We start from the raw sequence: 21,606 nt of genomic DNA, 5'->3' as shown, positions 1-21,606 counted from the left end.
GTGGAAGTGAAGGCATGTGTTACAAAATCCACACACTACTGAATTACAAACTAAAAAGTGATGTTTTGTAAAAAAAGGAAATATAGATGTCTATTGGTGGCACGACATATAGGTAATATTAAAAACTGGCTTGCAGGAGGACCAAAGTATGTCTACTCTGAAGTTATATCACACAGACTGTAAGCAATTTACAGAATTTAAGTTCGTTTTGCATATACAGGAGTTGCAAAATTAAAGAATACACACTGAAATATATAACACACACCCAAAAAAAAAAAAGATGCATATATATCAACCTCCACACAATAATCAGGGGTTGGCCTAAGTCAGTCATTGCCACCAAGAAACAAAAAAAGACAGGGAAAAAAACCCCAGAGGAAAACAAATAATTAAAAAAAACCCAACCAAACCCCAAACCCAAAAAAAAGCCCCTAAAAAAAACAAAGGTAGCAAATAAAAGAAAAATATACTCTCTTGTTTCCCAAAAAGAAATGTCTTCTAGTCTGTTTAGCTGCTTTGTAGAATTTCTTTTCTCCTCCCTATTCCTCATACAAAAAAAGAAAAGAAAAAAAAAGAAAAAGCTTTTTGATAAAGTTTGTAGGGTATTTTATTTGAGTTGATGTTAAATTACTATGTTTTTTTCAACATTTGGCCTCTGTTTGCTTCCAGGCTGGAATGGTTCTTTCAGCGTAGGAAACCAAATGTCATCCATGGTTAATTCTGTAATACTGATGACTCGCAGGCCAACCCCTGAGAAGTCAAGGATGAGGCTTCTCCTTGCTGAAAGAAAGGGAAACTAGGTCTTGCTGTTACAAAACATTTGATTACATCACACCAGTTATCCTCAAATAAAAGATCCGTGATACGCCAAAGAAATAAAATATATCAAGAAAACGTGGTATCCTCTTCTTTTTATAATATTTATTTATTTATTTTATATATGTAGTATTTTTGTTTGTACTTCCTGAAGAAGGTGCTCCTTGTGTAGAGATTTAGAGTACATTGGGTGCAGAGTGGTGGTTGGAGGTTAGGGTCAACTTTGTTGTCCGCTCCGTAGATTTTACAGGCGATTTGCTCTTTGCTTTAAGAAGAGAAAGTGATATTGGAAAAAGTCAGCACTTTTAGATTAAAGCAAAGCACCCTTCACAAAGCCACAAACAAGAAGCAGGACAGAAAGTCCATGGCTTGTAGCTATCCTCGCACCTGCGGAAGAAGTTATAAGATATTCGCTCATCTTGCAGATTTCCAATGCTCCTTATAAGGCTGTTTTAAACACATACATTTATATACTTAAATAGCTTGCCCGGTTGGCTCTGGTGCCCATGAATGTCTTGGCATGCACTGCAAATAACAACACATATAAAGTATTTCAGTCCCAGGGAGGTTTTTTTGGTTTGTTTTGCTTTTGTTTCTTGTCTGTCTTTATAAATAATATCCAGTGAAACCATACACCAAGAGGAACAAACCCAAACATCTTCCACCTCAGAGTGTTCTTTACAAAATCATTTCCAGTATCACATCATTGACTTCTAACAAAAAAAAAGTCATCTAGTGGCTAAAGAGTGTTTTCATGTAAAACAGAGGAGATGATACTGACAAATAGTTTTACTATTTACAAGGGGGAAATTGAATGTTTAAAGGTTTGGAGCGTTTATCTGTGAGAAATTACATTTTCCCAGATTTCCTTTTCTTTTTAAAAAAAAACTACGAAAACAATGGTACATATAATTATTTTTAAAAACATGATTTTAAATTTTAGGTAAGTTAGCAGAATAAAAACATTCAGAACTAGAATAATTAAACTGAAATGTTTGCACACCAAGGATATGAATATTTAGATGTCTTACATAGAAAATCTCAGTGCTTGATAACTCCTTATAAAGGATTATATTCAGTATTTAAAACATATAACTTGAGGTGAAAACCATAAATTTAATTTGGTTACACTATAAATAAAAGTTCCAATTATAACAGGTTAATGCATGATTAATAGATTTTGTAGTGGTGTTGCATACTTGAAAATGATGAATGTTATTGATGGTTACAGGCATCAGTTCTATAACAAAGTAATTATGATGTTATAAGCAGTCCATAATTATGCTGGACTTTTAATGACTGGTTATTTTTTAAAAATTTATTAATCATGTATAAGCTATTTTTGTAAAGAATTTAATATTAAACTGAATGCTGGATTAATTGCATCCTCAAAAAACACATTTGTATTCTCATCCAGAACATATACAATGAAAGTAAAAAGAACTCAAGGAAAATGCTCATTTTTTTAAAGTTTTCAGACGTTTATCAATAAAATATTTCTTTATATCTGCTAACTATGTTTATAAGTGTAGCAAGAAGTATTCCTGTTCCTGTCTTTAGTAATTTTTTATCTTAAAAAATGGAGATTAAACTAAATCCCAGGTCTCTGAGCACTGCTCCCTTTTGTAAATACACGATGTGAGAAACTACATACACAGAAGTTGTCATAAAAGACTGGTAGTTCTCTGCCACATACACAAGAGCTTCTAAGTAACAGTGATATTTCAATTATCCATGTGTGAACTGAATTTCTAAATGAATATTAACTTTTAAATGGAAACATGTCTCAAAGACTTTACTAAGAATTTCAAAGTCCAAGGGAACTCTGAGATTAGTTCCTACTGAACTTAAACAGGAGTGGAAAGTCTACTTTTCTCTTGCCCATCTGATAATGCTAGCCTACATATACTACACTGCAGTAATTTGCTGGGCTTCTCGAAACACTTGTTCTCTATTAGGAACAACCAAACACACAAGTAAATCTGCTGTAACTTCTTCCTGTGGGTTGACTCATACAGGCAGTATTTATAAGCTTGCACCTAAGGGTCGAGTTCAATTTCTGGTTTTGGTTTTATTGCAGCATAGCTTTGTTCTCTCTTTTATATAAGGTATACAGTTTGTCATTTGACAGACTTTTTATAAAGGTTTTTCTTTCCTTCTATAGTTTAGCAGAACCTAATTAGGACCTTTGTTAGTGTCAGATCATTTCATGATGTAGTGAACTATTTTCAAACATTTTATCCCTTTAAATGTTTTCTTAATTGAAAGATTGAAATGCACTGCTCAAAATCAGAAGAGGTCTCTGGAGATACATTTTCTGCACAAAGTATGTACAATGGAAATAAGGATAAATACTCGGAAGAGTCTCATGGGTATTTTTTAAAAGATTTTTGACAATTAATGGCATTAAAATTTGAGGAGTTGAAAGCTGCACTGTGTGGAAGAGAAACAGTATGATACTAAATACGCTTGACATAAACTATTTCACAGAGGGAAAAGCAGCACAATAATATTTGCAGGCAATTCATTCTTTGATTTTTGTTTAGTTTTACTTTTCTTCAATATGATAAAATGTAGATCCCCAAATTAGGGGTCATATATTGCTTAGACATGGTAACCTTTTATTTCTAATGTTCAATCTCTGTATAAATCGTGATATCTCTCCAATTCATATCACTTGTTCTACATACCTGTTCTTCTGTAAAGAACAATTTTGTTTTTCATTGTCTTACAAGGGATTTAGGTTAGGGTACATGCAGAAGGTACAAGCTAAAGCAGTACTGAACACATGAGAAAAATTCAGGGGAAATACAACTAAAACAATTTCAGCTTCTAGGTGAAGAAAGAGGCTGCTGTTGGAAATCACTGTCATAAAAAGTGTCCTCTACATGGTTTCGGGAACTGATTAGTATATCCTAATGACATATCAGGTCTCTATTTCCCTGCTTAATATTTTTCAAAATGTTGTCTAGTCCAAACTGATGCATTTTCATAAACTGCCTCAAATAAAATATTGAAGACTTGCAATATACAGTGGTATATATAACTATTAGCTGCAGTCTCATCTTTTTGGTGCTTTTTTATCAAATATAATTGAAATATAAATAGACTCAGGTTTGTTTGTTTTGGGGGTTTTTGTTGGTTGTTTTTTCTTTTTTTTCCTGGAGATCTGTAAAATAACTGTATTTGTCCTCTCATGAACCCAAGTATTTCTTTAGGTTTAGGAAGAGTGAAAGCTGCAAATGTAGAATAATAGGGCAAAACCAAAAGCAGCCTTTTAATTTTTTTTCCTTTTTCTAGTCTGTCATAATTGCTTATATTCTATTATTTTGGTTTCCACCTTGATAAATGATAAGCAAAAAGAAATAGTCAGAAATTTCCATTTTGAGTGGGAATCTAAAAGTCATTGAGTGTTTAAATAAAGAGATTTAGTTTCACTATTTTTAGACTTAAGTAAGAGGCAACATACAAATCAGAATCCAAAACCAATTGTATCTAAAATACAGAGTATCAAATTCAGAATTTTCATGCAGTTCTGTTTTTGATGTACAGTTCTGAACAGGATTTAAATAGCATCACTGGAACTGTAAGCATGGTAATACAAGTAAAAATTTGTTGATCTGGCAGTGGATTTGTTAAATCGATTACTCATGTCCCCTCCATTTCTAACATTATTTTCTACTTAACATAATGAGACATTTTATTGCAAGTCAAGAACACTGGGCAGAGCTGGACTATAATTATGTTACCCTCAAAGAGAGTAATCTGGAAGAAGAACTGTAGTATGTATGCATATGTTATTCCTACACTATTAGTTAGACTGTACTTGTTGTGTGGGTTAGGGATTCACGGTTTTGACCTATCAGCCACACAGGGATTCAATTAAATTCTTCCTTTGAGATGTAAATGACCATGTGTTGTCTTTTGTTTCTTGCTCTTTTGACATCCAAAAGAGCAAATGCCCATGAAATACTTAGCCTTCTACTGTAAACCAGTACTGTATTGTCAAAAGGATATGATCATGTTTCTGTGCAACACCATGAAAGAGTAGTTCATCCCATTAAACTCTTTGAAATTGTGATTTATTCAAATATGTGGCTTATTTAAATGCTGGAGGAAAACAGAGGAAACACAATAGTGAGAAATAATTGTGATCTTAGTGTTTAAAATAATAAAATAATCTCTCACAAATCATAGAATCATAGAATGTATTGGGTTGGAAGGGACCTTTAAAGATCTTCTAGTCCAATGCTGAACCATATTTCAAGGCTCATAGTGTGTGGGCCAAATAATTAAACATAAATTTTGTTCTGTTAATGAGATTAAATTTAGAGTATCGAAGTATAAAATGAAGCTAGCAGAAGTTATAAATTGTAAGTAAACCCCAGCTGATCAAAAAACTAGTTACTCATTGCATGCCTGAATGACTATAATCACTTGCTTTCACTAAGATCAGATAAAATTTGTGTAAATATACAAGGGATTTTGGGATGCAAACAGAGAGAAGTAAATGCTGGTTTCATAATTTTACTCATTTATTTTTCACAACTTGACAAAATACTGATTTGTAAATTAAGCAGTTGCATCAGGCCGTACAGTTTTAGCACCTTCTATTTATAAGAGTACATTACATGGTTAATCGTCTTGGGTCTCAAGTCATTTGCATCTGCAAGAGCTGAAATTTAGAGAGTTGGGCATCTGTTGTGCTTGCTAAGGTCTTGGAGGTCTCTAGGATGTAACAGCCTCCTGCAGTCTGAGCCTCAGTACCCATCAGAGTCTCTGAAAACGCAATTCTTACAGTTATGCTTACAATGAGTAGTGTATCATCAAACAAATAAAATGAATCTGTGAATTCAAGAGCACTGCTTCAATATTTTACTAAGTATATAAGTTTAGTGAAAGTGTCCTTGAGTTTCCTTCATTTAGTAAGCCACCTATCACAAGGGAAGTCTAATGCCCGAGTAGTGAGTCCTGGTTTTGTGCTAACCAATATAGGAGAAATACAGCCAGTCACACAAAGTCTATCCTAGATTCTCTGTATGTATTACATGATGTCACAGTACCCCTGCATATATATAGAGGATATATTCACCTTGTGCTGAGTATGAGTTAATTTTGTTGTACTACTAGGTTTTTTTAAATCACAGAGGTGTTGAAACCTTGGAAGTTTCATTTTTCAGAATTTTGTGCTGATATTTTCCATCTTTAAATGCTTGGTTTGCTGTTTTGCAATACTCAGCTTTTCTTTATAGTTTTAGAATTGAAATAGACTTATTGTCAGCCCCAATTGAACCCACATGAAATAATAATTTGGCATTACTTCCATGTAAAGGAAGTTAAAAACTTCATTAAATACCTGCCTGTGTATATTTTTCTGAGGATATTCATGAACCATAAGATTTATTGGAAGGTATTTGCAGTTTTACATCCATAAATATACGTGAAACCAAGTATGGTTTATTTTATTAGAAGTTTTGTTTGAATATGTCTCACACAGGTTTTCAATAAATAGATTCTTTCTCTTTGGTCTACAAACTGCTATCATTTTAATTCCTCCAATTTGTAGAAATCACAATTACCTATAGCTCTCTTATACTGCTTGAATATATACCCACACTGAGGAAGAAAATTTTCCTTCCACAAACATAAGATGACCTTTTCCTCCTCAGGAGAATTACTTCTCATGTGTGTTTTAAAGTCCAATCACCTGTGTTTGATTCTGGGAAACTGAATGACAAAAGACAAGCACTAAGTATTATATCTTTTGCTTTGAATTCCAGTCCATCTTCAACCATTGTCAGTCTAAAATAGTGTGAATTGCTCATCACTGTCTCAGGCAAAAATACCACACAGGACAAATGAATTCACCTTACATGCCGTAAAAGTTGAGAATTTCAAATATTTTTTGCATTTTGGAAGAAAACTGCTGCTTCCAAATTGATGGAAAATTAGAATAGGCTATTTATTGAATTTCCTTGAAGTCTGCTTAGAATTTGCAGCTTTGTTAGAATCATAGAATGTGTTGGATTCGAAGGGACCTTTAGAGATCATCTAGTCTAAACCCTCTGCAGTGAGCAGGGACATCTTTAACTAGATCAGATGCTCAGACGCCTATCAAGTCTGACCTTGATAGTCTCCAGGAAGCAGGCCTCTACCACCTCATTAGACAACCTGTTCCAGTATTTTACCACCCTTATAGTAAAGAACTTCTTCCTAACATCTAATCTAAATCTCCTCTGCTTCTGTTCATCTGCTTTGTGTTCCTTTTCTGCCAGTGATGCCCAGAAGAACAGGTAAGGAAGAGGGATGGGATCCTAGACGGATGGTTGTTCCTTAGCTTTCAGTAGGTAAGGTGCTCAGGTGAACAGACACATTGAGTCCTGTCATGGGGCAAAAAAAAAGTGACAACCCTGACTAAAGGAGATAATTCTGCCATAGATTTGAGCTGAAATAACTCCTGCAGCTCTTTCTGGAATAAGACAGGTCACAGCCTTTAACCTGCTGCCACCTACACCTAAAGTCACATTCTGATGCAAACTTGAAATGGAAATACTTGGGAAAAGAAAAACCTGAGGAGGCTTCAAATACAGGTAGCATGTAGTAAAATGGTACTTTGCTTCATGCAGTGGTCTACAATATACAATAGTAAATCTATAGAAGGACAATAGATAGCAGCATGAATGGAGAAAGAAAGAAGAGTGAGACTTTGAATGATTTCTGTGATTTCAAAATGTCAAGATGGACAGAAGCAGAATTACAGGTACACTGCCTGAATAAACATGGGATTATAAATTCATAGGCCACTTTCTACATCATCCCTTACATCAACCCATACCTAAGGAAATCTTCCTCTGCAATGCATCAGTGAGTAATGGTTTTCTTTTTAGTTCTTCTAACGGTGCTTTTGTTCATCTCTCATTCTTTAACCCCTTGACTAGGACCAGACTTCCTAATTGGGCCATCATGCACTATGAAGAAGCTAAAATGATTTTTAATGTTATTCTCAATGGTGAAAATGGGATTATCAAAATGTTCTGACCCTGACATCCATTTACCTCTTATAGGCAGGAGAGAGGGGTAAGAGCCCTAAACATATTACTGAAATGATTATGCCAACATTTATAGATTTTCATACTCTTCTAATAAAAACAGTCAAAAATCACTCTTGAGTCTGAACACAGTTTTTCGGGAAGATTAAGTGGATGATCCTAAGTTTTGTTCAAATGCTTATGCTTCTTGGAAACTTATTTAGGCTGTCTGAGTCTGAGAGTGAATCTAGCTATCTAGACAGACTATCCCATCAAAAATTTCAGCTCCTGAAATTTTAGTTGTTCTAGCATTTTCTTGTGATACTTTCATTAAAAAGTTTAGAGTAGTAAAGTAGCTTTAACTTAGATACCCATTCGGTGAAATGTAGATGAATTCTCTCTGCAGGTGATATGTGAGATAGATCATGTCAGAGTCAAAATGCTTTTTGAACCTAAGGCACACAGCTTTCAGCTTTAGGTATACCCAGAAGCATATTCCTCCTTCTAGCAGCTTAAAACTTTTTTTGTGCTCAGTTACCTCAAATTTCTTGCGGTCAGCCAGGATATAGGGAGTCCTTGATGTCTCTGAATTGTTTAGTGACTGTGAAACTATGACCACATCCATCACTATATATTTATTATATTGTGAAAACTTTTAGTTTTGATACTCAAACTTCTCTGACTAACTTTCTAAGGAAAATGGCATTCTGACTACCTGGGGCTCTCAATCACAAAATGTTCAGGCATCAGCCATTTGTAGTGGATATCCTAATTCTCTTCCTCCCTTTAGTTGATGTTTGAGTCTGCAGAGTTTTAAAGGTTTTTTGTTTGTGGGATGTTTGGTTTTTTTCTTTACATTGAATATCTCTTCATATATATAAGTAATGCATTGACTTCAGATGTTTCTGTTTCAGTGAGAGAGCACTTTTGGGGAAAGGGTTGCTAAGAGAGGTGTTTGCAAATAGTCTGTGAAACACCAGTGTTAGTTATTTAAATAAAACTCGTGTGACAAACAGTCCAATATCCAGTGTCCATTGCAACAGTTAAAAGCTGAAGGGGAGATGGGCAAGCTCAAGCAAATGCACGCCCTAAACAGGTTAACTGGTATTGTTTGAGAACCACTGGCAGCATGCTTTATGATTGCTTTTATCAGCACTGGGCACTTTTCTGTCTCATCCTGTCCCTAAAAAATATGGATGTAAAATGTCTTAAACTTCTTTTAATCTGTGATGGAAAAATACATAAGCCAGTCCATTTCTATTTATTTGTATGAAATGGCTGATTCCAAAGCAAATGCAGTTTTTGGTGACTGTCCTGTGGCAACCCACCCTCATCCATTTACTTGCATGTAGTTATGCCCCATCCTGAATGAAGGTTGGAACTTAGGCTGTTAACAAAAATTATTCTTTAATTGATTCTTCTATTAGTAACCAGTTTCTGCTGTTGTAACTAAACATGGCTCCAGTACAAATTGCTCAGCATTTCTGTAGTATATATAAATGTCTGTATATTTGATATATGTCACATTGTATTTAAACTGCTAACAGACCCATTTCTGAAAGATACCATGAAGTTCAACTGAAGAAAAATAGAATTGAACTAATCTTTTTCCTCCTGTGCTTTTTGCATCCTGTTTGTCCTTTCATCTCTCAGGAAAAAAAAATCTTAAATTGGATGATACTTAATATTACTCTATCACCTACAACAGCACTGTCGTACCAAGGAAAACATATACAAAGAGGGTTATTATAACACAGACAGAAGGAAAATTATAATTCTTTGTAAATATTTCAGTATGAGATATTCAATCCCTTCTCTAGCTTTTTAGAGCTGACACTGTTTAGGCTAATGTTTGACATACAGTCATCCTGATCTCCATCTATTTATACCATTTATCTAAGAGCTATTTTCATGAAACTCAGCTAAGCTCCCATTTAGCTATGTGGCTGGGTGAGTCTGTTTTCTTCTGTCTGATTCCTAGATGGTACTTACATAGATGGTAAGTGTTTTGAGGCAGGGACTATTCTTCTGATCTTTTGTTTATCTGGTGGATAATGCAGTTGTTAGAGATTAGATGCAGAGATTAGAACAATGCTTCTGACTAACAGAGCATACCTCTGTCTCAGGGCTATGACTCATGAGCTCTTAATGGTTTCATCTGGAGCAGTTTAAGATGACAGTACCTCCATCTCTCTACCTCCCACTCTTATGGAAATTAAACCCCCAATAGTAGGAGTGATACAAGCAAACTCCATGCCATCTCTTCATCCATCTCAATTTAAAAACATGATGTTTTAGTTTATCACCTATCATAGGGGCTTAATTCAATGCTCAATGCTGTTAACTGGGAGAGCTGAGGAGTAGGCACCTATTTCCTTCTGCCATCCAGGTTTGGGGCAATAACTTCTGATTATGGAAAAACAGGCTTTGGTTGACAACATTTTAAACTATAAGAACTAAATCAGACTTCACAAGTCAAATCCTTCATCTTTGCTATTACTGTAACACATAAAAAAAAAAATTTTAGCATCCTTACAAACACAGTGCACTAGTTTGAAAACAGTGGATTGTGAGAATGAAGCTTGAAGTACTTCTGCCAAATACTGTATTAATTCTAGCTATCTCCTTCACATTCCATATTGTTGATTTTTTCTACTTTTATTTCAGATTTTTTACCTTTCTCGTTACAGTTGTGAGATGTGGGATCAATCATAATAATGAAATGTCATTCATAGTTATTCAAAGACTCTTCAGATATAATATGGTCACTTATCAATCCATATTGTATGCATGTGAATAATCCAACAGAGTACAAAATAGGTAATCAACCTGTTAATTTGTCAGATTTTCTGACAGACACAACGCTATGCAGACATATTCTTAAATGGTATTATTCTATTAAAAAGCTCTGCACCATCTCACTGACTGTCTCTGTGAGAGTTACTGCTAGTTCTTGGCTTCATGATAGATTTATTATTGCTCCTTGACAAAACATCTTGCCCTTTTAACTCTTTTTTCAGCTGCGCAGAATGAACTACAGATGGATAGACCATCTTCTATAGTCGTATAGAAGTCACTTGTATAGTTGTAATAGCTGCATGGCTGTGACTTGGTGGCCAAAAGCCTCAGTCAGTGTCACAGGCAACAGCAGCAGCAGAAACAGGACTGACAGCAGAAGCAGCATCCACATTTGCTATGTGTATTTCTGTTGCTGTTAATGAACACAGATTGTATGAATGAAGTACTGGGAATGCTGGCTGTGGCAGTTAACTTTCACATTTTTATTCTTCTCAGCACGTTAGGCAGCTTTGTTCCAAGACAGTAGCATTTGTCAGTAGGTGGGGGAACAAACTGCAATGAGATGGATCAGACTGGAACACCTACACACAGACAGGATAGTAAGTTGCACTGCCAAAAAGTGTGATGGCAACTTGCTTACAATAAGGTGAAATGAAGGGTTTGGTGCAGAGTCTTCTCTTCACAAGGGCAGTGAAAATATCATCAGTTGGCTCTTCAAATGACATCCAGTTTTATGATCAGCAAAGCAGGATTAATTGATTATTACTGAAGTTGTAATGAAGTTAATGTGTCTGGAATATCTTTGAAGCTCATGAATTATTTAATCAAATGGAAAATCCCTGTCCAGAGAGTAAGAAAATACTAAGTGTGTTCAGCTTTCTAGCTAGTCCAGTCCAAAGTTTCAAAGAGAAACACTAGAAAAATGTTGATCAAAGTTAAGGAAAGAAAATACAAAAAACCTGAAGCAACAAAACCCACCACCAAGAGTGCCTCCTCCTCCCACCAAATCTGAATAAGCTGAAAATAGCAGTTTTCAGGTATTTTCCTTCCCTTCATTCTGTTCCCAAACAGCTTCACTGTTGCAAACCTCTTTAGGTGGTATGAGCTGGGTAAAGCTTAGATTCTTCTTATAATTTAATCTCATTTTATGAGTAGAAGAGAATTTATCTTCATCCTCATGCTTGAGTCAATTTTTTTGCTATTGTAAATGAATGCCATTATTTTGGCTACAGCGGAATTGTATCCCTTCCAACAAGCAGATAATTCTACTCAATCTTTATAATTTTAGGTGATGCAAAGGATTTTCATAATGAAGTAGGGCACCCTAAATGGGAAATGTCCTGCTTCTTGTCTGAAACATGCAAAAATGTCCTCTGCTTTGCTGTATATCTGTTAAGTAACAAATAGGTTGTGTTCTGAAGCAAGAAAATCTCATCAGTTATTTCAAGAGCAGGCCCTGTCACATATACTGCAATCTCTGATGCCCCAGTACAAGCTGCCTGATACTGTATCAATGAAAAACAGCTTGAGTGATCTGATAATTCATAAACAGATTTCCCTTCCCCTTCATTTCTCTTTTCTTCCTTGTTTTCTTATCTTCTCTTTCTTTAAGAACTGTGTGGGCCACCTGCAATCTTTCCAGTGGTTAATTACCAAAGAACGTTTTATCAGGCATGCAGAACAGAATTACTGTGATTCTACTACTCAGGGAACTTCTGCAGGGTTCCCTATCAGATCTTTAAATATCATCTTTGTTCTAAAGGTGAGGTGAGTCTGAAAGGTTCATTTTCAAATAGCAAAAAGAAAGGAAGAGATGTGATTAAGTGCATACACAGCAATGGCAGATGGACAGTGAAATATACTGGTAAAGTTGCTAAAGGCATAGAAAAGATGTGTGTAGATAAACCATAATGTAGATGGAGAATAATTTCCTGCTATGTTTGTCCTCACTGTTTCTGGATTGGCTTCATCCAGGACAGTTTGCAATGTTTTCTTGCATATAACCAGTATAGTATCTTAAAAAGCAACTGTTTAGGAGTAATCCAAGCTATATTTGAATAAGAAAATCAGTAATCTGCCATGGAGTCCTCTTTCCTATAGTAGGCTGTTTCTAATCTGTTATTACCTGCTTTCTCAAATTCACTTTTGACCCTGCTTGTGATTAGCTATGTTCTTTAACATTTCTTTCCAAACACTATCACTTTTACAGGAATATGAGTTATAGCAAAGATATCATATGTTTAAAGACAGAATCCATTACTCTCTCAACAAATCTGAGAGGATCATGATTTTCCTCTATGATTCACGTATTAGTGCTTAACCATCTAACTAAGGATGAAAATAATATCATATTCAGAGAGGATATGTTTAAAATTAAGTAACCCAGTGCTCAGTCTGGAATGGGCATGTGGGATTGAACAACTTGGAAAACTTGTAGAACAACAAAATACTGTTTGGTGAATGCTTTCTCTTCTTAGTCCCTGAACCTGTATTTTTGTAAGAGGAATAGAAATTAATAGAAAAGTGATGGTGTAGTATCAGCAATTGAAAGTGGCAGTGAGGGATGGTTACAAAAAATAGATGCCATTTTGCTTTTGACAGCAGTTAGAACTGCAGATCCACTGAAAACCTTTTGCTTATTACTGGATTTAGTTGGACTAAGCACTAGGAACAGGAGTTTAAGTACTGGTATGCGTTTGATTCAATCAGTAAGTATGGACACACAAGAATCAAAGATGAGGGTTTTTTGAAAGAAACATAAGGCAGTAGTGAGTTCATTATGCATTGGAATTCCTGGTCTAAAAGAAGGGGTTTATCTGCTCTTAAGACATTGCTTTGTCAATTGCACTATTTGGAGCAGATTAGCAGTTCTCAGAATATGCTTACAGTTTCAGGGTCAACAAGTAACTGGCAAATAGGGCCACATTAATTAACATTCTATTCCATTATTTCAAGGAAACTAAAAAAGTGGAGTGGCTTTGTTTCAGGAAGAAAGAACCAAAGTAGTAAGTTTCAAGTAAAAACAGAGATTGTAATGTATACAGGTGTAAAGCTGCGTAGTCCTTGTATCATCTTTTTGCAAGAATTTCTGAGAACAATTGGATAAGGTTCAGAACAAGAAGAACAAAACTGTCATTTAGCTTTTGCTTTAATAGTATCCTAAGGAAACAGAGACTTGTCTTTTTGCTGTTCAACAATCACAGTAACGATTGGTGCCTCCCAGTCTTACAGGTACTTACAGTTTCTAAAAATAGCATCCGCATAAGTTCTTAGTTCACTTTCTCTTAGTGAAGAAAGCAGTAATGTTGGCTGTTGCCGTGGTGGAAACTAGAGCAGACCTTTTGTCCCTTCACTTTAAGAGGACATGTAACGTCAAAGAAAAAAAAAAAAACATAACACAGAAGTTGGTTTATATCCAAGAAGATTCCAAAATGGACACAAAGTTTGTGCTTGAAATAGGTTGATAATAAAAGATTCCTCGATTCTGTAGATAAAGAAGGAGGCTGGAAGGAATGGCATCCATTTATCAGCATTAACAGACTGAAGAAATCGGTTTTAACTCTCTTCTTTTGCATTCATGCCTGATGATCAGCTTCACAGTGATTTATGATGCAAGGAATCCAGGTCATTCTGTCTTAGGTAAGGGCCACCTTCTCCTTTGTTCTCTTTTTCATCATAGGGGCAGTTTCAGCATGTAGTTAGATCAATAATTGAATTTATTGAAAGAAGAAAAAAATTGCTAGAAATGTGCAGCATCTCTATGTAAGCAGTCAGAAAATAGACCTAACCTCACTTCTTCATTTGTAGCTATTGCCTCTTGCGTTCTCTGAGCCTGATCTCTCTGAGTCTGAAAGACAACTAATGGCTTTGAGTGCTCTAGCAGAGCACTGGCAGAACAGGAAGAGTTTGAGAGATATACATATTCTCAACACATCAAGTTCTGCAGCCCTTTGTGTTACCATAAATTTTAAGTGACTTGAATGCAGGTAGCAGAGTCTGTCTAGATTTATGTCTATGAAACAGTGAGATTTGGTGCAGCCTTTAGATTATTTAGTTTCCTTTTACCTGAATTCGTTGCAGCTCTTGGACCTCAGTTAATTGCCAAAATTGCTTAGAGTTACAAGGCTATGTGATAACTCTGTACTTTTACCTTTGGACTAAGATACATTGTTATGAATTATGCAGAAAAAAAGTGTCTGTCACTCCGCCTACATAGGACATTATCTGGATATATGCAGATTAGCCTGTCAAATTACTCAAATTCCTGTTAAGCTGTGATGGTTTACTTTATCTGCTGCAGTCCATGAATATTAAATGAAAGGGTCAAGCTGTGTTAGCTTCAACTTTTGCTTTCCTGACTTTTTTTACTTTGAGGTAGACGTTTAGTGCTTCTGAGTATATATGAAGACTGCTTGTGGGAGATGTTCTCTTTAGCTCTTCCTTCCTATATTGAATCTCCATTACACTAACAATAACAAATATCTTCTCTACACTCACACAGCATTTTTCAGAGCAGTGCAAAATGCTGAATGGACCTCATATCACTTTAATATGTCAACCCTGACTATATAGCTCCCTCATAGTTATCACAGATATTTTTACTTTGAGTAAAAGAGGAGAATGTCAGAAATATCTGTTCAGTTGAGAAATGCTGTTATTTTAAAACTGTAGTGATTGTAAACTGCTTTTCTAGAGCTATCTGTTAAATAACTGTTGTTAAGAAATAAACTAAATTCAACAGTTTACTTCAGGATAGAAAGAGTAAGTAGAGTGTTATCTACCTTTCAGAAATAATTTTTTGGGGACAAAATATTCATGTAATCAGATTCAATCTTTCTTATATTAGTAGCTGAGCTCTTCAGAAGTAGCCGAATACAGATTTCTCAGTAATTTTGCAGTGTCATGTTCTCCTCTTCTGTAAACGTATTTCCCAATAGTCTGTGAGTATGGCAGTAAAATTTATTGTTTGCCAATAACTCTGTACCAGTTCTCTAATATCAGAGAACATTTGATACAAATGGTTAATAGTATTTCTCTTTTCAAACAGTATTGCTGAAGTCAACGTATTACTCAACATGAACAAACACATCATAATCACCTCCTACATCTTTCCAATACAAACATGTGGTTAATATTGATAAATTTGTATTTAAGCATGTTTCTGTGTTCTAGGCTGGATGACTACATTGCTTACATGTAATCTCACAACTGTCTCATGCATGAAAGTACGATTAGCATGAAAGACTAAGGAGACTCTGTATATTATATATCATTAAAAGAAAGACTATTGCTGTTTATGACACTTCCTTTCAGCTTTCCTGAGGTCTCACAACTGATGTCTCTACTTACTTAGCTGAAGTTGCTCCTCAAAGTTTCATAGAGCTAAAAGCCCTCACTGCCTTTTGCTCCTGGTACTATTTCTATTGTAGAGTGAGTGTAAAATGGAGTGAAAATCCAAATCAAGTCGAAATTTTCTCAAGTAAAGGAAAATAAATCTTGATTCTCAAGAGTTAAATAGATGTTCATCGAAAATATCACCAGTAATTACTATGTAGCAAGTGACTGTTAAATTGAAATTAAGCCTAATGTAGATTCTTGGTACACTCTTTGTTTCTTCAGTAGATGAGTTTCACCTCTGATGAATACAGAATTAATCTGTACTTCATCATAAAACAAATGAATTAATAAACTAAATTATATTTTAATCTGATAAATTTAAAATTTATTTATGATTGGGATTGTCTGTACTTGACTTGCTGTAATCTGTGCTCAAGAACTAGAGATTAAATTTTTCTACATTGTTTTTCTTTACAGGGACCTTTCCATGTAATAACCTACTAGCTCTGACATATCAAGGGTCCAGTAATCAGTCAAGGCATTGCTTGGACTAAAGACATAAACAATATTATAGATTTAATGATATATCCAAAGTGATTTATTGAATTAGCTGTTGTGTGTGTGCCTTGGCTGCAATGCAGTGCAGTCTGAAGTTACATATTTCAGAAACTTGTGACTATTTTAATTAATTTCACATAGAGCTGAATAGAAACCAGAGTTTTCACTTTATGGACAAGTCTGCTACTTTGAAATGTATGTGTCCAATGGAAAATAAGCAGTATATACATTTCTCTGAGAGGAAAGCCATGGTAGAATGTTGATTTTAAATAAATTTAAATATTTCTTTTCTTCTAAGAGCTTAAACATTTTTGGAAGGACTTAAAAAAAGAAAGTGGCTCCATTTCAGGGAAAGACAATTGAATGGAACTTTTGAATAAATTTTTAAAAATGTATACAGAGGCAAAATGGTGGTAGTACGTGCATTATCTTTTCTAATAGCAATAAGAATATTCACAAGAATAATCATATTGTTCCAATCTGTCATGAAATGTCTTTTCCTTATCAAAATGTTTTTCTATCAGTATACCTGTAAGCTGAAAGTGATTTCACAATAGGTGTGCTAGGTTGTTGTATTCCCGGTTTTGGTTTTAATGACATGCCTTCTGCTAGCAGAAAAATGATGCATCAGAACAAAATAGGATAGCTTGTATTATATATTATTATACATTTTAAGCTAGGTTGTGGTCTCCTGCCTTACACTGGGCCCTCAGTATAAACAGAAGTAACCCAGAAACCCTTAAATGTGCATAGGTTTGGGGTTTTTTTCAGATGATTTTTGATTATTTACAACATGTCTCAATTTTTTATCCTGTCCATCTCTCTATTGTCATTATACAGTGTTCAGCAGCTACATATTCTTTATATTCATGTACCTTTGCATAACTGTGAATTTTACTGTATCAAGGTAGAAAACATGAGTTTATATTGCTTATAGGTTATTTATACAGTGCTCTAAAATGTCTCTCAAACAAAATGTGTAGTCTGTTAATTTCTACTTGGCAAACAATTGAGGCATGTCCATTTTAATGTTTGATTCAAAGCCAGTGGTGAAGCAGCTGAAGATGACAAACCCATATTCTGACAAACCCATGTTTTTTCTAAAGCCTACACAACAGAGAAATAATCTAGTGTATCTAAGGTCTACTTAGATTTAGAAGTCAAGTTCCTCTTTAAAATAAGATTGATGCTAAAAGCAGATTAATTTCACCAAATGTTAGAGATATAAAAGTTAGGTGACTGGTGTAAATTAACTTAGGAATAAACACTTATGGATGGGTGACATTCCCCTCTCTCTCTCTCTGCACAAACTACAGGGAAAGCTCAGCTTTGATTAGAGAGCTAACCTTAGATGGATAAAACCAGTAGAGAGAAAATTCACATATAGGAATTTAAGGCTTCTTGCTGCTTCTGCTTAGAAACTTATTCTTCAGCTTTTAGGAAGTAAGGAGATAGCAGGAGGAATGGAGCCAGAAAGAAGGAGGAATAAGTTAACACCATACTCTTCCTAGTCACAATTCCTGGTTACCTTGTTGAGTTAGCCTCCTTTTACATGCTGGTAAGCAATCAAATGAAAGCTCAAAATGCTTTACCATACCTGATTGTGGACTTTGTTTGGGGATTTTGGCTGCTGCTTCAGGGCTGGAGGTGGCACGCACGCGCTGATTGGCAGAGTTATGGATGTTACTTGGAACAGCTGCTGAGATGTTTTTGCGAGGTTTCATGTCTTGCAACCACATTGGAGATGCCTCAAAGGCTTGCATTCGCCGAGAGTGGCTGTTAGCATTGACTTTGAGAAATGCCTGGGCCTTGTACTCCTGAAGGTCTCCATAGTTGGCATCGGTCACCCTGCACTCATATAAGCCTTCATCCTTTTTCCTCACTTTTGAAATCTGCAGCTTGTGAGAGATGTCATTCCCTTGTACTTTCACTGTCTGCAAATTTTCCAGGAAAACAAAACAAAAAAGACAAACAAACACGTTGTCAGGTATTATTTTTTTCTCTGGGAAGACTTTACCAATATAGAGCCTGTCCAGAGTTGTCACGTACCAAATTAATCAGTGGTGTGATTGTGCTTACTGCAGGGAAGTTACATGAAGAGTAAGTATGATTGTTTGTATCTATAAGGATGTCTGACATCTTCTTTCCAAAACTGTTTAGATGGTTTGCTCTGAAATGTTAATTGGCCTCAGACAAGCAACCCAAACTACCATGCTTATTCCAATTAATTCCTTAAGATCATAAACATTCTTAATGAGCTTTCTTACATAAACTTAGTATCTGTGCACTTAATTGGTTAAACCCTTCCACTTAGTTGGCTTTATTGAATAATTCAGCTTTTGAAGTAGTGCTTTAATAGCAATTCTTTAATAACAGTTTATTAGATAAGCTTGTAGTCTTTATTACACTGAAACTGCATATTTGACATTCAATTTGTCTCCTTCAGGCATGTACAAACCTTTGGTATTTTTTGTTTATTAACCATAACAAGACATCTTGTGTCAAGTAGTTCCTTTTTTCCTAAATTTTATAAGGGTGTATTTATTAGAAGTCATACATCATTTCTGCAGCACATATTCAAGTAATACATATTCAAGATAATTAAAAAAATTGTCAGTTAAAACAAGCTTCCTGATTTATTTTTAATTGCTTTTAATATCTGAGGGTAACATAACATATTTTTGTCTTGCATAATTAAAACACATATGAGTAAATTATGCATCCAGAAATGTGTGATAGGTATTAAGATCCATTAAGAAAGGTAACACATATTCCTTTCTGTATGTTCATCACTTTAGAGAATTTATATTTAATTAATTGGGTATTACTCTTTATCTGGATTAATATCTGTTGTCCTACAGGAAGACAGTTAAAAGGGATTCAATGGGACAGAAAACTTCAGCTTTGAAGAACTCCTGAAGCTGGTTTACTTCCACCATTACATAAACAAGGTTGTAAAATGTTTCTTTGTGCCATATCAATGACAGGCAATGAGGAAACATTAGGGTGATAAATATATATTGTAGATCACAAAAATGGAGAACCATTAGACTGAAACTAGGCATGTGTTATTGTTGATTATGCAACACATTGCTTCTGATAGCTTGTCATGCTGTAGTCACCAGAGTTGGCAAAGCACCTATCCTGCCTGCTTGATAAATTAAAGGCAATGCTTGTGAATACATTACTGCTTTAAGGTACTGGATGGACTTTACAGCCTGTTATGTTGTATCCAGCTCTGAATTTATACTTGGCAAACTGAGTTGAAAATATGGATTGCACTCTTTAAGGCATAGTGTATGCAATGTTAATTACACAGAAAGTGCTGGATAGTTGTTTAAACCATATTCAATAATAATATATCTCTACTGAACAGCTAATATTCTGCAGAAGGATTAAAGAAGTTTTATATGAATGGAAAGAGAATCTGAAGGTCATATTTTGCCTTCATTTGCTCCCATGCAGTATCTGCAAAGTTAAGTGTTGCATAGCACTAATGAAAATCAGAATTTGTTCTAGGTTTTGCATTTGAAATTTAGGTATTGTTGCAGTCAGCATGGATGCATGTTTTCAATGTATGCCTGATTATAAAACTGGTGTATTTCAGCACAGTTTAAAAACACATTTAGTATATTTTACTATTTCTTTAAAAAATTTACTAAATGCACTTAAAAGTTTGCTCTTTCTTCATGAAGATACTAATGGAGACTTTCTGTGCCTTCAAGAAAGAAAAAAAGGAAGGCTACGTTTGTAATAAATGCATTTAGACTGTCAGCCTAATGTTGACTTTTTTATTGCAAATATAAAATACTTTATGCAAGCTTATAAAAACACTGTATAAATACCCCATCGTGAATTACTACCATACAAAATGAGAGAAAGAGATTTTTAACTTGAAAGATGGGACAAGCTTTACAGCCTATGCTGTGTCACAGATCTTATGGATTACTACAGGGATCTTGAATAAACCAGTATTGATAAGGAATAAATTAGCTGCTAGCACTACGTCTAGTGGAATAGTATTCAAAGACCACATGTGGGCCTCATTTGTAAGGCAGTCCTCAGATGTAACTGAAGGTACAACTCATGACACAAACCATTTATAGCATACAGTGAAAAGTATCATAGGAAATCTAAGTACGGCTAGAATGTGTATTGTTTTGAATATAACGTATCTGAATTCTCATTTATAAATGCCCTTCAACTGTATTTAGCTGCACTTTGACCTGATCCAATGACTTGATTAGTTATTTGTAGGCTTCAAAGAGCAGCAAAGGATTTAACAAAAATGATTCACCAGTATCTTTTGCTGTTTTAATCCTTCCTTGTACTTACAGCCTTGGCTGCAGCTAAAAGGCACTTCTGAAGGGATTGCCCCTTTGGGCTCATGAGGAATACTCATGCTGCAGCATCTAAATATCTGTGTCTTTCCACTGCAGTGAGCACCATACCATGACCCCACCACCACACATTTCTTGGGACGCTGGGGGAGGAGGGTTTGAACTGTTCTGAGGTCACGGGCTGTGGCTGTGCCGGACTCGGGAGTATGGGTCTGCTGAGGAAGGCATCCTTTCCGCGGACAAGAGCTGGGAGTAACGTTGCTCATAATTCTGTTAAGACAACATTCTGATTTAATCTCCGAATGGCAGATTAGTAACTCTTGTGTCAGAATCCCTATTTCCTAAGAAAGCGTTACAGTGGACAAAAGTGGAGATTACTGCTAAGAAGGAGGTCCAAAGACTTTCTGAGCTTTTTTTTTTTGCCGACGAGGAAGGAGCTGCGGGCTGCCAGCCGCGTCCCCTTGCGGTGCGGATGGGGAAGGGATGCAGGGTGGCGGAGGGGGTGAGGAGATGGACACAGCCTTGCCGCACACCGCCGTGTCTGGGGCGTGCTATGGCCGAGAAAGGACTCTCCCGGGCGGCGGGGACTGCCACTTACGCTTATCTTGGTGCCGTCGCTGTCCAGGTCCCGCTCGGGCAGGAGCTCCACCTGCAGGGAGAGGAGCGCAGCAGTGGGTCGCCGGCACCCTCCCCTCTCTCCGCCGCCGCGGCCGCCCTGCTCCGTGCTC

The 21,606-nt window shown here is 35.7% G+C and overlaps 1 protein-coding gene across 1 annotated transcript in view; it reads right to left on the bottom strand.

Moving 5' to 3' along the window:
• Positions 1–584: 584 nt before the first annotated feature.
• Positions 585–21,606, bottom strand: part of VSTM2A (V-set and transmembrane domain containing 2A) — a gene marked incomplete at its 5' end in the record, with an annotated part of 21,961 nt that continues 939 nt past the window's right edge. The window contains 3 exons of the mRNA XM_010187038.1: positions 585–1,203; positions 18,136–18,472; positions 21,477–21,527. Coding sequence (XP_010185340.1) covers positions 1,127–1,203; positions 18,136–18,472; positions 21,477–21,527 — 465 coding nt within the window. The remainder of the gene's footprint in view (positions 1,204–18,135; positions 18,473–21,476; positions 21,528–21,606) is intronic.

This window comes from Mesitornis unicolor, unplaced genomic scaffold, assembly GCF_000695765.1.
Source record: "Mesitornis unicolor isolate BGI_N332 unplaced genomic scaffold, ASM69576v1 scaffold35636, whole genome shotgun sequence".
Lineage (NCBI taxonomy): Eukaryota > Metazoa > Chordata > Aves > Mesitornithiformes > Mesitornithidae > Mesitornis > Mesitornis unicolor.
The sequence above is the reverse complement of the archived record's forward strand: the minus strand, read 5'-3'. Positions and strand labels throughout refer to the sequence as shown.